The 16,503-nt window shown below is 48.3% G+C and overlaps 1 protein-coding gene across 1 annotated transcript; it reads right to left on the bottom strand.

The window, feature by feature from the left end:
* Positions 1-12,738: 12,738 nt before the first annotated feature.
* Positions 12,739-15,837, bottom strand: LOC122002898 (heat shock 70 kDa protein, mitochondrial-like). Its single transcript, XM_042558284.1, has 5 exons — positions 15,614-15,837; positions 15,113-15,189; positions 14,925-15,003; positions 14,241-14,807; positions 12,739-14,162 (listed from the first exon to the last, which is right to left on the bottom strand). Exons 1-5 carry the CDS (start codon positions 15,692-15,694, stop codon positions 12,912-12,914), a joined length of 2,055 nt encoding a protein of 684 aa, XP_042414218.1. The 5' UTR covers positions 15,695-15,837; the 3' UTR covers positions 12,739-12,911.
* Positions 15,838-16,503: the final 666 nt, after the last annotated feature.

Genomic DNA, 16,503 nt, shown 5'->3' on the forward strand with positions numbered 1-16,503 from the left:
CTATTGCTTGGCTAAGCGGGATAATTGCTCGACGGGTAGTTCACTGTCCGCGTGCTCGGCTGATGTCGAGTTTGCTGCTAGGCCGAGTTGAGGAGTCGCTCGGCTTGGTTTCTGCGCGTTCCTTGAGCGTCGGTTTGATTACTCCGTGTTGGAGACGGTGGGTCGGTGCTTAACCCACGGTCGGAATATGCCTCGCCCGACCGGCCAAGGTCGTCCATTCGTTCACCGTCTTGACTTTGACCTCCACCGTAGCAGTGGGGGTGGGGCCCCTCATCATCACCGCATCACAAGCCTCTCCTTCAAGTTTAGTTGAAGGAGGCTATAGTCTGGCTAACTAAACCATTATATGAACAAATTCCCTCCCGATCGGCCTTCGTCACTGTATGGACTTCGATCAGGATAGGCACGATCCTCGCCGATTGGCCTTTTGAAGCTTGTCGCTCGGTCACAAGCATGCTTCCTCGATCCGATCGAACGGAAAAAGGTTTGCACTTGTAGAACTTTTTCCTCGGCCTATCTCGGGCGAGCGCATAGGCTGACACCACCTAGATTTCTTGGGAATTGTGTAAATCCTCGCTCATTAAGGCTGAACATGTTCCCATGTCTTCCTTAATTGCCGACCTGTGATGGTGTGCCACGTGTCATGCCCACAGCCGCTACACGCCTGACGTGGCAGACGTGATGTGACGTTTGGCGGTTTGAATTCAACGGTGAGATCTTAGCCTGAGTTTCCGCGACCTAAATCGGATGGCTCTGGTTGGCCGAGCCCGGACCTTATAAGCCCGCTATGCCGCTTCCTTCGCACACTTCGCGTGCAAGTTCTCCGGTGACCGTCTCTTCGTTCTCCTGTGCGATCCTATCTCCGACGATCCTCTGCGCCTCTCCTCCGGTAACCTCCGCTTTCCCGGTGCCCCTTTTTCCCGTAAGCTCTCTCCCCATCGCGTCTGCTTTCGATCTGTTTTGGCCTCTTTTTTTGTTCCGACAGTATTCAAGCGACCTTTCTTTCCCTTCGATCTCATTTCTTTGCCTTTTGCCTCTGTTCTTGCGATGACAAGCTCTTCCCAGTCGCCGACTCCTGTCCCTGGACTCGGGTACACATCCATGGAGTCTAGGTTTGATGGGGGCGATGCTGAGAGCCTGCGCGACGCCTTTGAAATTCCTCCCGATCATCAGATCATTATGCCCTCCTCATCTAATCGGCCCAACTCTGTGCCGACCGACTGCATTTGTTTCTTCCGGGACCAATTTATCGTCGGTCTGTGGTTTCCCCTTCATCCCTTCATTCCTGCAATGTGTAAATATTTTCTCATTTCTCTTAATCGATTTGTGTCAAACTCCTTCCGACTGTTGTGCGACGTCATTATCTTGTTTCGGCTGCACGACATTCCTCTTATCCCTTGGATCTTTCATTATTTTTATTATCCTAAACTGTCCGATCCGGGGACGTTTCTCTTCCAGTCGCGAGTTATTTTGGTATTCTTCGACAAGATGCCATCTCCAACAAGCACTGAAAAGAGTATTTTTTTTCTTTATGCGCCTTCCCGAGCAGTCAGACTTCTCGGCCAGCTGGTAGCTCGAAGTGGCGCCTTAGCCCCCTCTCAAAAGTTACAAGAGCCAATCGGATTACTTGAACGCAGCCTCCATGTTAGCCGGTCAGAGGTATGACATCCATAAGTTGCTGCTAGAGGGCGTCTTGTACATCTTCGGCCTGAGTCCGATCCACACCCGACTGCCGACTAGCCTAGGTATGAAGCCTCTTTACCTCTTTGTTTGATGCTAACTGATTTTTGTTTTCTCTTGCAGCCGAAGTCATGATACGAGCACGTATGACCGGCAAGGCGAAGCTCAAAGACGCCACGATCGATGCGGTGGCTAGTGAAGAACTGACAAGCCGAGGCCTGCAATCGGTCGACTCACATGACGATCCGCTCGATGTGAGCGAGGAGACGCCCGTTGGTGTGGGTGATGTCTGTTAGGATGTATACTATAAACTTAGCTTTTGTATGAACATCTGTTTTGAAATATTTTGAAATGAGAATCACTTTGGTCAAATGTTTACATTTTATATTTATATATATGTCAATTAAGTTATCCATTTTATATTTATAAATGGAGAGGAATACAGCTAAAGATTAAGAGGTCTTTAGCTACAAAGAAAAGGTACAATTAGTTCTTTAATTCCGCTGCGTACCTAGTTTTGTTTTCTTTATATCATTTTTGGAATACCAACATAAGAGGCCAGCGATCTTGTACATCGATCAAGGTGTGCTTTGATCATTCAAGAACTTGCTTGATTGATTAAACACATGTTTGATTGAACATGCGGGTTGCTAGGAAAAGTTCTGTTCTTGCACAATTTTTTTGTACAAGAAAATTGAAATAAAACGAAATTCCAGCGCCTTCAAGGGCGAGGTCAGCCATGCGCCGAGTGGAGGAGCCTCCTTGGGTTCACAGCCTTCAGCTAAGTAGCACCCCGTCATTCCTGTCGAGGAGCCATCGGGCTCGGCCTCCTCCGATGTGCCACTGAACAGGTGCAAGAGGCGCCGAGCTAAACCTTCATCGCGTTCTGCGGCGCAGTAGGCCGAGCGGGTCGAGATTTTGACCCCGGCTCTGGTTCAACAAACGGTGGCCTCCGTGTCGTCTGATCGGACGCCATCCCTTGATGCTCTGCCCCAAGGGACTCTTGTCGTGCCGCTAACTTCGAAGCCCTTCAAAGTTGAGAAGTCCCGCATCCGTCCTGCGACGGTGTCTCGCCCCTTGGGTTGGGCAATCTCGATGCAGTCAGCCTCGAGCGGCCAGCGCCATATCACTGCGATCCTCCACTTGCCCACCGAGGAATACAGCGAGCCCAGTGCCGGGTATCAAGGCCCCGAGCAACAGATCATCATCTAGGGACTGCTCGCCAAGATCTGGGAGGACGCACAAGCCCGTGTGGTGATGATGCCTCTGGGCGCCTCTTTTTGCTTGTCCGTAGTACTGGGTGGAGAGTCTGGTCATGTGCCACAGACTCGCGTATTTAGAGGAGGAAGTAAAACAACTGAACGCGTCGAGCGACCAATCATACGCCGCTCAGGAAAAGACAGACGCCAAGGTGGCCCCACTCCAAGACGCTTTGGAGAAGAGCGAGAAGCTGCTCGAGGCCAAACGGGCAAAGAGCACTGGGCAGGCCACCGTGCTCGAGTGGCTGAATAAGCAGGTCGCCACCTTTGATAACAAGATCGAGTCGACGAACGTGAGGAAGAACTGGACCATCACCGACCTGGACGAGAAGAATAAGGAGGCACGGGCTCTCGCCCAAAAGCTGAAGGAAGCTGAAGACTTTCTAGTCGCCGAGCGGCACAGCCACTCAACCAAAGAGATGACCCTTCGCGACCAAATTACCACCACCAAGGATGAGCTGGAGGGCTCCTGGGCGGCCTTGAGGATTTATCTAGATGCCGAGAGAGTAGGTTTGAGGCCACGAAGCATGCCTACATCCGTTCAGACGCCTTCTGCGATAAAGTCACCGATCGGACCCTTCGACTATTCGACTTGGCGATCGAGGGGACGATCGATCAGCTTCGCGAGGGAGGCCACTTGCCGGCCGCTTTGACCAACAATGTTATAAGTCGAGACAAGCTTACAGTCGCGCTACCCGACGACGCACTGGATTATCTTGAGTGAGGCAAAGCCCTGTAATGTGTAATCTTCAAATTTTGTAAAATTTCTTAAGTAGAAATGCATGCTCGTCCGCTCGGACGAGCTTTACTTCCTTGTATGTTTTTTCGCATTCTGCTTATTTGCCAAGGCTCTTAGCTCCGTTCATCATTTTTCTATCTCCCGATCGGCTCAGAAAGTATTTTAAAGAATAGTGCCGAACGGTCACCCTGTTCCGAAGACTTCGGATTTTTGGCCGGCTATTCCCCAATGCATGTCCGCACAGTAAGCTTTCGAAGACTGCTTGACCCCAAACGGGGAAGAGAAGGAAACTCATATGCTACTCCGACCTCTCAACCCTGAACGGGGGAGATATGAGATCTGATAAGTCGATCCGAGACCATGAAGACTGCTAGACCCGGAGCGGGGGAGACATGAGATCCGAACGCGGAGTCCGTGATTTAAATACAATTCAAACTCGGCCGAGCGACACGGGAGTCTTTGACTCAAAGATTTATAGCCCCCGCTCAACTATTGATAAAGGTCCGGGTTTAAGGTCGCTGTTCGACCGCTATTGACGAATTCATGAAGACTTGAGTTTAAGGTCGCCGCTCGTCCGCTGATGTAGACCCGCGTTTAACGTCGCCGCTCAACGATTTGGTGGAGACCCGCGTTTAACATCGCCGCTCGACGGTTTGATGTAGACTTACGTTTAACGTCGTCGCTCGACGGTCAGTATAGACTCGCATTTAACGTCGCCGCTCGACGATCGATGGAGACGAGGGTTTAACGTCGCCGATCGACGATTTGATGTAAACTCGTACACCCGGGTTTAAGGTCGTCGCTCGACCGTTTTGGGAGATGCACTTAAGAGGCCTTTGCTTTTTTAATTCAAACTTTGCCCTACTTTTAACGTCGCTGCTCGATGGTCAGTGGAGATGAGTGTTCACGTCGTCGCTCGACGATTTGATGTAGACTTGCGTTTAACGTGTCGTTCGACGATCGATGGAGACGAGGGTTTAACATCACCGCTCGATGATCGGTGGAGACAAGAGTTTAATGTCGTCGCTCAACAATTTAATGTAAACTCGTACACTCGGGTTTAAGGTCGCCACTCGACTGTTGAAGGAGATGCACTTGAGAGGCCTTTGCTTTTTTATTCAAACTTTGCCCTGCGTTCAACAAACACACAACTGATACAAAGTACAGGATTCACTTGTGCACCTCTTATCTAGTCTTGTAAGATTGAAGATGATTCGCGCTCTATGGCCTCTCGAGCTGCCTCCCCTCTTCATCCTCCAGATAGTACGCGCCCGATCGGAGTTTCTGCACGACCTTGAACGGTTCTGCCCATGGTGCCTTGAGCTTGGCGACGTCGCCGACTGACTCTACATTCTTCCAAACGAGGTCGCCGACCTGGAAGGACCTCGGTATCACTCGCATATTATAGTTTTGCTTCATTCGCTGCCGGTACTGCGTTAGCCGAATGACGACTTTGGCCCTTGCTTCGTCCATCAAGTTGAGCTCCATCAGCCTCCGTTCGCCATTCCCTTCGTCGTAGCACTACACCCGATCAGATTCTACTCCGACCTCCACGGGGATAACTGCTTCGCTGCCGTACACCAAATGGAATGGGATTATGTCGGTCGCCTCCTTCGGAGTCGTGCGGAGAGCCCAGCCGACAGCACACTGGGGAGCTCGTCGACCCAGTTACCTCCCATGTGGTCGAGCCGAGGGAGCAAGACTCTGAGGATCTCTCGATTGGTGACTTCGGCTTGCCCGTTGCCCTGAGGGTAGGCCACTGAGGTGATGGATTGTTAGATGTCATATCCTTCACACCACTCTCTGAGCTCTCGATCGACAAACTATTTTCCATTGTCGGATACGAGTCGGAGTGGGATTCTGAACTGGCAAATTATGTTCTACCAAATAAATTTGATGGCCATCAGCTCGGTGATCCTTGCAAGCGGCTCGACTTTTACCCACTTCTAGAAGTAGTCCACCTCAACGAGCGGAAACTTTCGTTGATCAATCGCCATTGGGAATGGTCCAATGATATCCATGCCCCATTGGTGGAATGAGCACGATACCTTGGACTCTCTCATCTCCTTAGTCGGGCAGTGCGGCATGTTGTGATATTTCTGGCAAGATAAGCAGGTCGTCACCGTCCGAGCGGGATCCTCTTAGAGGGTCGGCTAGAAATATTCAGCCAGAAGTATTTTTTGGGTTAATGTGCGGCCGCCCGGATGACCTCCGCAAGAGCCTTGGTGTACCTCCTTCAAAATGTACTCGACGTCCTCTGATCCGACGAACTTGAGGAGGGTCCGGGAGAAGGCTCTCTTGTAGAGCTGGTCGCAGATCAAAGTGAACCGTCCGACCCTCTTCTTTAGTAAGCGAGCTTCCTCCGGATTGGCAGGTGCAGCTCCCGACCGCAAGAACTCTGTCAGGGTCGTCCTCTAATCGTTCGGGAAAGTAATTTCCTCCATCCGGTCGATGTGCGCCACCAGTGAGACTTTCTCGATCGGCTGACCTATGACGATCGGCGTTAACGAACTGGCTAGCTTTGCTAACTCATCTGTGCCTGGTTCTCCGATCGAGGGATCTTCTGGATAAAGACCTCCTGAAATTTGGCTTTTAGTTTCTCAAAAGCCTCTGCATAGAGCCTCAGCCGTGTGTTGCTTATCTCGAAGGTCCCAGATAGCTATTGGGCGGCGAGCTGGGAGTCCGAGTGGATGAGGACTTTAACCGCTCCCACGTGCCGAACAACCTGTAGGTCAGCTATCAGCGCCTCGTACTCAGCTTCGTTGTTAGTGGCTCGGTAGTCGAGCCGAACGAACAACTGCATCTGGTCCTCCTAGGGGTGGGCATCGGCCAGTTTGGTCCGGTTTTACCTTACTACGGTTTTATTTTTTCGGTTTCGGTTTTAAAGATTTTTGATCCAAAACCAAACCATTTTATTACGGTTCGGTTCGATTTTTATTATAATACGGTCCGGTTTATACGGTCGGTTATATACGGTTTATACAATGAATTAAATTGATTTTGTGCTACTACAAATATTAGTTTAGAGACCAAGAAAAACTATCAATTTATTAAAATAATTATGAATTTAAAGTAATACTAAAATTTTGTTATCCGGTAACAATAAGTAAATATAAATATATAATTTGATTATGCTATTATATTATAAATGATTAGAAACTAATCCACTTGTATGATCCAATATCCATAAAAATAATGTTTTAAGTATAATACGGTCGGTTCGGTTTTTTGGGAGTCAAAACCGGAAACCGAACCGAATAACCGAATTTTTAAAAACTTAAACCGAAACCTGCTGAAACCCCGAAAAAACCGAAAAAAAAAACCGAAAATTTTCGGTTCGATCGGTTTTTCCGGTTTGAACCGAATTATGCCCACCCCTAGGTCCTCCCGTGGTGAGATAAGCAATATGCCGATCTCGCTACCTTCCCGAGTGGACGAATCGTCCACATATATCTTCCATGTTGTTGCCGGCTCATCACTCTGAACTTCTATGACGAAATCTTCCAAGGCCTGAGCCTTGATCGCCGATCGAGGTTGATAGTGAATGTCGAACTCACTAAGCTCTGCCGGATTAAGGAGAACCCTTCCCAAAGCGCTGTTAGTCATCACTACTATTGAGTGCGCTAGGAAGTACAGGCGAAGCCTTCGCGCGATGAATACCAATGCATAAGCCAACTTTTTGAGACCAGTGTAGCGGAATTCAGCATCTTTTAATATATGACTCAGAAAATATATAGGCTGCTGATCCTGGTTGTTCTGCTTGACCAAGGCCGATCCAACGGAATGTTCGTTGGATGACAAATAAATCCACAATGACTTACCCACAATCGGCTTGGCTAATATAGACAGGGAGTTCAGATATTCCTTCAGCTCCTCCAGCGCCCGGTCGCACTCGGCGCCCCATTGGAATTTCGTGGCTCGGCGAAGCACCCTGAAGAACGGCAGGCTCCGATCGGACGACTTGGATAGGAATCGAGATAGCGTCGTAATCCGATCAGTCAACCTCTTTGTTTCCTTCAAGTTCCAAGGTGGTGGCATATCTTGCAGAGCTTTGACTTTGCTTAGGTTGAGTTTGATGTCCCGCTCGGTTACGATATAGCCTAGGAAGCGTCCGCTCTTCGCGCTGAACAGACACTTGCTCGGTTTCAGCATTATTCCGTATGCCCTTAGCGTCCGGTAAGTCTTGTCGATATCTGCGCATAGGTCAGTAGCTCGGAGGGATTTAATTAGTATGTCGTCGACATATACCTCCATATTACGGTCGATCTACCGTTGGAACACCTTATTCATTAGCCTCTGGTAGGTGGCTCCGACGTTCTTTAGTCCGAACGACATGATGTTGTAACAATATGTCCCGTCGGTCATGATGAAACTAACCTTCTCTTGATTCTCCCGACCAAGCGACACTTGATGGTATCCTTGATATGTATCGAGCATGCAGATGAGCTCTCAGCTCACCGTCGATTCCACCATCTGATCGATCTTAGGCAACAGATAGAAGTCCTTCGGGCATGTCTTGTTCAAGTCGAGAAAGTCGGTGCAGACCTGCCATTTGTTGCCCGGAATGGAGACTAACACAACGTTGGCAAGCCAACTCGGGAATTGGACTTCCTTGATATGACCGACCTCCAGTAGCTTCTCTATCTCCGCTCGGATGATCACGTTTTGTTCTGCGCTAAAATCCCTTTTCCGTTGTTTGACCGGTCGAGCGTTCGGTCGGACGTGAAGCGCGTGTTGAGCCACGTTCGGGAAGATGTTAGGCAGCTCATGTGTTGGCCAGGTGAACACGTCGTGATTCTGCCTGAGGCAGGCGATCGGCTATGCCTTTTTCTCCTTCATGTCGGCGGCGACGAAGGTCGTGGCTTCTGATCGGCTCTGGTGGATCTGGACCTCCTCCTTTTCTTCATATACTAAAGTGGGAGGTTTTTCGGTGATATCATTACCTCTCGCCGTGGAGTCTTCCGAGCGGCTTTGGCCTCGGTCTTGACCATCTCCACATAACGGTGCCGAGCGTCCAGTTGGTCGCCCTTGACCTTGCCCACCTGGTCGTCCATTGGGAACTTTATCTTCTGACAATAAATTGACAATACTGCCCAGGACTCGTTAAGGGTCAGTCGACCTAAGATTGCGTTGTACGCTGATGGTGCATCCACCACTATGAAGTTGTTGGTCTGGGTCCTCCTTAATGGCTCTTCTTCCAGTAAGATGGCCAACCTTGCTTGGCGATCGACAAAACTTTGTTGCCTGTGAAGCCGTAAACTTTGTTGCCATGGGCGTCAGCTTGCTTCGATCAATCTGTAGCTGATCGAACGCCTTCTTGAAAATGATGTTCACCGAACTTCTCGTGTCGACGAAGGTCCGGTGAATGGTGTAGCTGGCGATCACTGCTCGGATGATTAAAGCATCGTCATGAGGGAACTCGATCCCCTCAAGATCGCTAGGGTCGAAGCTGACCTGAGGCCCTTCAGCCCTCTCCTTACTGCACCCCACGACATGGATCTGCAACTGTCGAATGTATGACTTCCGAGCTTGGTTGGAGTCACCGCCAGTTGGTCTACCGGCTATCATGCCTTTCTCTCCCCGAGAAGCGTTGTTCATGTTTTCCTCTTCCTGGGCGGAGGACCTATTTCGCTCGGTCGGGATCCTGGAGGGATCAGTTTCCTCCCTTTGATGATGGTGATGGCGCTCGTGCTCGCTTCTTTCTTCCTCTCGCCGCCCGATCGATCAGTGTCGATCTCGTCGATAAGGGGATGGGGAGCGGCGACGATATCCTCTGGGGGTCGGTCGGCTGACGATCAGTGTCATTTCTCGGCAGTCCCGCGTGTTGTGCGGTGCCGACTGGTGGAATGAACAAAATATAGACGTCCATACGTTATCCTTCGACGCCTTAGGCCGACCGGACGCCACATGTTGTACGACATGTGCCCTGGTCTTTGGGTGCGGTCATGCTCCTTCAGCCCTCGACCCCTTAGGTGGCAGATGGCTACTAGCCGGTCGACGCTCTGTCGGCGCCGAATGCTCGGTCGGTGCCTCCTTTCTTCTGGCCGTCTGGCTTCTTCCACATTGATGTACTCGTTGGCCTTCTTGAGCATGTAGTCGAAGTCCCTCGACGGCTTCTTGATGAGTTACCGGAAAAAATCTCCCTCGGCGAGCCCATGGGTGAAGGCATTCATCATGGTTTCGGACAAAACCGAGGGGATGTCCAAGGCCATTTGGTTGAAGCGTTGAATATACGCTCAGAGCACTTTCTTGGGCCCTTGCTTCAGGGCGAAGAGGCTGATGTTTATCTTCTGATAGCGTCGGCTGCTGGTGAAGTGGTGCTGGAAGGCGGCTCGGAAGTCTTTGAAGCTGCATATCGAGCCGTCCGGCAGTCTTCTGAATCAGCGTTGTGCCAATCCGGAGAGAGTCGTGAGAAAGACTCTGCACTTCACCTCGTCCTTGTACTGGTGTAGCGTAGCCTCGTTGTCGAACCGATCCAGATGATCATCTGGGTCGGTCGACTCGTTGTGCGTCCCAATTGCCAACGGGGTGTAATGTCGGGGTAAAGGGTCTTGTAGGATCTCCTCTGAGAACTGCTTGTTGATCCATTCGGGAGACGCGACACTTATGGGCGCTTTATCTTTCTGCGCATCCCGAACGAGCGCAACGTCTGAAGATGATCTCCGCTCCTAATGCGTTTGGGCTATCTCCGAGGGGGTTTGGAACAGAGCTCTATGGAAGGGGATCAGCGCGGGCGACACTTCCCCCTAGGTGTCGGTCAGTTTTCAATTCTGCCCCCATACGGAGAGTTGCTCCGTTCGGTCTTCTTGCCCCGCTCGCTTATCGGTCGCCAATGTTGCAGGCTGCGGTGCTAGCCAATTGTGTTGTTGCTCTATTATTTTTGTTATTCGTGCTTGCACGAGCATCTCCAGCTCCTCCTGAGTGAGTGTCATGGTGGTTAGTCGTCCAGCGTCTTCCATCTTCTCGGCTCGGATTCAGGTGACGTTCCCGCAGATAGCGCCAAATATGATCCTATCCGAAAGTTGATGAGATGGATGCTGGGGATGTGGCGCTCTTGCTGACCTCTTGTGGTTTTCGCTCCCGCCTGCAATACAAGCAGCGTCAGTCCCGAGACAGGGAAGAGGACCCTGATGATGACCCTCCAACGTTCAAGTCAGTCTCCGACGAAGTAAGAAGAAACTGTTGGAGTAATCCCAATGGTCCGTGGAACCATGTGTTTTGGTGTTTGGGCAAAGGTTTTAAATTAGGTTCACCCTTGTTATTTGATATGTGTATATGAGTGTGTAGGTATGCAGGATACACATGTGACTCAGGTTAATGGCTTCGGATCCGGTGAAGGATGGAGCATCCGAGGGACCGTGGACAAGGCAGCGAGGACAAGGGCCGAGGGAAGCGACTTCGAGGCATACGCGAAGGATGACATTGGGGACGAGCCGCGGGCTTGAATGCATCCGAGGGACGAGAGTCAAAGGAAGTAGGCTTGAAAGCAAGAGGTCAAGGCTGCAAAGAAGCGTCAAGTGAGTCGTAAGGGTGAGGGTACGAGTGCATGAGAGATTATACTCGGAGTAAAATCCTAGCATTAGGGTTTTACTGTAGCGTTACTGTAACAGTCGACTGCATGCTTTAACAGTCGACTGGGATCGAACAGAATGCTTCTGTTTGTTCGGTGAGTGTGGAACAGTCGACTGCTAGTTTTAGCAGTCGACTAGTATCGAGCCGTTGGGATGTAACGGTCGAATTTTCACAGAGGGCAGTCGACTGCATGTTTTGGCAGTCGACTGATAGGCGGGGTTTTCAACCCGCGGGCTATATAACCAAAGCTTGGGAGCTTGGTTAGAGCTGACGAAATTAGTGGTGGTAAACTCTAATTAGTAGTCTACTAGTCTCAAAAGTCTTGGTTGGTGTTGTGGTGAGGTTTCTCCACCCACAAGGAGTGACTTGAGATAGCCGGAGTTTGTCGGTGGCTAATCCACCGACGGATAGGGATCGCCCACCTCAAGGACACGCCGTGGAGTAGGAGCAAGCAATCTCCGAACCACGTTAAATGATCGTGTAGCTTGGTTTGATTTCTTTTTTGTCTTTAGCTTTCTTTGTGTTCATATTAATTTGTATTTCCGCTGCGCAAACTAACAAGTGTAGGAAGTGAGTATTTGGGAGTGCTGTCTATCTAACTCCCCTTCAAGTCGACCATCGATCCCCTACAGAAGCAAGAACTGTAGCGCAATAGTAGAAATCGCATGTAAAACATACCTCCGTCGATACTTGAACCCCTTTTATTTAGAGTTCTGGAAGCGCACGTGCACGCTTCCCAAGACAAGCATGCATCTCAAAACTTTCCGTGAAAAGATGTGTCAGTAAATTGTTCCTGACACAGTACCTTAACGTGCCGAGTATATCTCTGAAGTAACTGTGGAAGCTTCTGTTGTACGATCTTCTGTTTGACCATACCACCTGTCAGCGACACTAGCTCCTAAAAAGATGTCCAAAGATATCCTACTATGTCTGTTGCTTGGTCGAGCGGAATGGTCGTCCGGCCAGAATTCTGCCTCTCGCGTTGTCTGCTGTCACGCCGAGCGGGATAACGCTCGATTGAAAGTCCCCTGTCCAAGTGTCGTTCGTTACTAGGCCGAGCGGGATTGTCATTCAGCCGGAAGCCCACTATCCACATGCTTTATTGCTTGGCCTAACGGGATAACCGCTCGACGCACAATTCACTGTCCGCATGCTCGGCTAATGTCAAGCATGTTGCTAGGTCGAACGAAGAAATCGCTCAGCTCAACTTCTACGCGTCCCTTAAACGTCGATTTGATTACTCTGTGTTGAAGACGATAGGTCGATGTTTAACCCGCGATCGAAATATATCACACCCGACCGACCAAGGCCGTCCAACCAATGATCATCTTAATTTTGATCTCCTTTAATCTTTACCATGACAACAAAATAGAATCCCTCATCATCACCGCATCAGGTATATTAGAAGATCACAAGATTGTTTTCGCTCAAGAATCATCGACCTAAAGTGCAATATTAAATAAATGTTGAACAATTATTAAAAAATGATTTAAGGAATTCCAAAACTACCATCGCAGCATAAGTTTTTCAAACACCCAAGAGTATAATTATTACACCACTAACCAAAGATGGAAATGGTTTTCAGTGAACGACTCACTGCCTAAGGAGTGATCAAATGGAACCTCCAGTCTCAAAAATTATGTCGGATACAAATTAGAAGCCTACATCTTCGCTTCCTGGTACTCCGCCTCAGGAGTCTGGTCTCCAGCCGAACCAGAAGATCCACCAGAAGACCCTCCTCCCCCGCCGCCTTGTTGCATGTGTTGCCCGATCTTGGAGACTGCTTTGTTTGCTGCATCAAGTTTCTCCTTGATCTTGTCCACGTTGTCGTCACCCATAGCAGACTTCAAATCGGCAACTGAGTCTTCAATCTCTTTTGCGACTTCAGCGGGAATCTTGCTTCTGAACTCGCTGAGACTCTTCTCGATACTGTAGATTGTAGTATCTGCTGTGTTTCTGATATCGATCAAGGCCTTCCTTTCCTGGTCCTTTTGTGCATGGATTTCTGCTTCTCTTACCATCTTCTCTATCTCTGATTCAGATAGCCCACCTGAAGACCTTATCGTTATTTCTTGCTCTTTGTTGGTTGCCTTGTCCTTAGCCGATACCTTCACAATGCCATTTGCATCGATGTCAAAGGTGACTTCAATTTGAGGCATGCCTCTAGGGGCAGGAGGAATTCCAGTTAACTCAAACTCTCCGAGAAGCTTGTTGTCTGCCGCCATCTCCCTCTCGCCCTGCAATACGCGGATCCCGACTTGGGTTTGATTATCAGCTGCAGTAGAAAAGGATTGACTTTTCTTTGTAGGAATGGTTGTGTTTCTGTTGATGAGCCTGGTAAATATCCCTCCGAGGGTCTCGATACCAAGGGAGAGAGGGGTGACGTCGAGCAGCAGGAGCTCTTTAACATCACCTCTTAAAATCCCTCCTTGTATGGCGGCTCCCATTGCCACAGCCTCATCAGGGTTCACACCCTTGCTAGGTGCCTTCCCGAATATTTGGTTGACAATTTCCTGAACCTTTGGAACCCTTGTCATTCCACCGACCAAAAGCACCTCATCAACTTCTTTAACAGAGATGCCTGCATCTCTCACACAATTGATGCAAGGGCTGCGAGTTCTCTCAATAAGCTGGCCGACAAGAGATTCAAACTTCGATCTGGTCAATGTAATGTTGAAGTGCTTTGCTCCTGAAGCATCAGCAGTAATAAATGGAAGGTTTATCTCCGTTTGCATGGTCGATGAGAGTTCTACTTTTGCCTTTTCAGCTGCTTCTCTCAACCTTTGTAACGCTAATTTGTCTTTGGATAAATCGATGTTATCTGTTCTTTTGAATTCATCAACTAGATAGTTCAGCAGTGCACTATCAAAGTCTTCACCGCCAAGGAATGTGTCCCCATTGGTAGCCTTAACCTGAAGATGGAAAATCACATAAAAAAGATTGCAACAAAGAACATACTAGAAACCAGAGAAACATGTTAGAGAACAAACCTCAAACACCCCGTTAGAAATTTCCAAGATGGATACATCAAAAGTTCCACCACCCAGGTCAAAGACAGCAATCAAACCTTCCTTGTCATTCATTCCGTATGAAAGTGCAGCCGCAGTTGGTTCATTGATAATTCTCAGAACTTCGAGGCCTGCAATTCTCCCTGCATCCTTTGTGGCTTGGCGTTGTGCATCATTGAAATAAGCAGGGACAGTGATGACTGCCTTTGAGACAGATTTACCGAGATAAGCCTCTGCTGTTTCCTTCATCTTGGTGAGGACAAATGCACCAATCTGGCTCGGCGAATATTGCTGACCATTCATCTCCACCCACGCATCTCCACTAGGTGCCTTGACAATTTTATAGGGAACCATCTTTAGTTCCTTTTGAGTCTGGGGGTCGTCAAACCTTCTCCCAATCAGTCTTTTAGTGCCAAATAAGGTGTTTGTTGGATTCGTCACAGCTTGTCGCTTCGCGGGAGTACCCACCAAAAGCTCACCCTTCGGATTGAAGGAAACAACAGATGGAGTAGTCCTTGCACCTTCTGCATTCTCAATCACCTTTGGTGTCTGATTCAACCAACCAAGATAGAAACATTAGAAAAGCTAGTGGCACACAAAGACTCAGGCTTAACTGCTTAAACAAATCAAAAAGGCTTTGTAAAGAATAGGAAGCATAATATGCACCTTCCCCTCCATGACCGACACACATGAATTGGTAGTGCCCAAATCAATCCCAATAACATCAGCACTTGCAGGCTTTGAGCTGCTTACAATCAAACATTTCAGAACTTCCATCAGAAAATATTACATCAATGCTCTTGCAGCATTCAGATACTAAATAGATAAAGTGAGAGCTGAGGTCAAAGTACTACCTGAACGCTCTTGCAGCAGTGGTCCATCTTTGAGACAAAGAAGACATGCCATAGGATGCTTTTAGAAAACTGGAAGCCTGGATATACAGAAACCAAAAAATAATATAAAGATGCGTTGAGCTTTAACATAAATAGGTTGAAAACCAAATTCATATACTAAAGATTTCATGCTGAAGCAAGATAAAATTAAGCAAACACCATAAAACTGGACCAGTTTAATCTGTCAGTACAAAACCTTCATCATCTACGTCCAGACCATCAACCATACCTCTAGATAATCAAAAAGAAGGGAGAATTCTAAGATTTTTATATCTACCAAAAAATCGGGCACTTGCCGCATGAAAATCCAGTCTTATACACCATAATCAATATGACTATACCAGATAAACAAACGCACTGGTACTTTTTTTGTTCGAAGAAAAACGCCAGTTCGGACCAAGAAATTCTAGATCAAACGAAAAAGATGTACAGTTTGCCCAATCGGAAGGTAAAGTTGGAAACCTGCGGCAGTGCGGAGGAGACGGCCGAAGTGAAGGCCCTCGATCTAGACATCCTCGAGAGAAGCACGGAGCCGTTCGCCATGGAAGGAGAGATGAGGCACGCGGGATCGAGTGCGGCGGCGAGGCGAGCGGTTACGATAAAGCGGGTGAAGCGATAAAACCCTAGATATAGTGGGGGGATGCGGGTCAAACTAAAACCCTAATAAGTCGCGAGGCGGAAGCTTGGAGAAGGGGCAAAGACGAGAAGGTTCTAGAATTGTACACTTAAGTCGGATGCCCTAGAAATCGACCGTTGGATTTTTATTTGGGTAAAAAATAAATTAAACTCAATGTTAAAAAATTGCAGAGGAATTTTAATTAACCATATAATAATTTAGAATATGGGCTCTATTTCACCCAGGCCCAAATGCACGTTGACGGGCCTTTTAAACTGGGCTAGTGGGCCATTCACCTGAGCCATAATCCGATCTGTAAAATCCGAATGCTTTTTCGCTTTTCACCCCTCCATGTTTGACGAATTTGAGTAAAGGGTTGCAATAATGAATATACGAGACAATATCATCTTAGAGATTAGTTTCACCCTATGACTAAACCATAGGAGTTCATTGTCAACTTACAAAGTCATGATTCGCGTTGCCATCTTGATTACATTATCAAATAAGTTTACCGTTCGATTTCGTTGTAGACCTTTTTTTTTATGAATTTAAGAGTCTAAGGTTCACTTGACTAATCTTAAGATAGACTGACTCTCATTCATCTGTTAAGTAAATTTGAAACATAATTTATGTACACTCAGAAGTCAACCTCTAAAATATTATGCAATTTGAGTTTCAAATCCTAATCCTTTGAGCATTTCACCATTGTACATTTGTCTATATCCATAGAAGTATG

This window comes from Zingiber officinale, chromosome 7A (genome assembly GCF_018446385.1).
Source record: "Zingiber officinale cultivar Zhangliang chromosome 7A, Zo_v1.1, whole genome shotgun sequence".
Classification (NCBI taxonomy): Eukaryota; Viridiplantae; Streptophyta; class Magnoliopsida; order Zingiberales; family Zingiberaceae; genus Zingiber; species Zingiber officinale.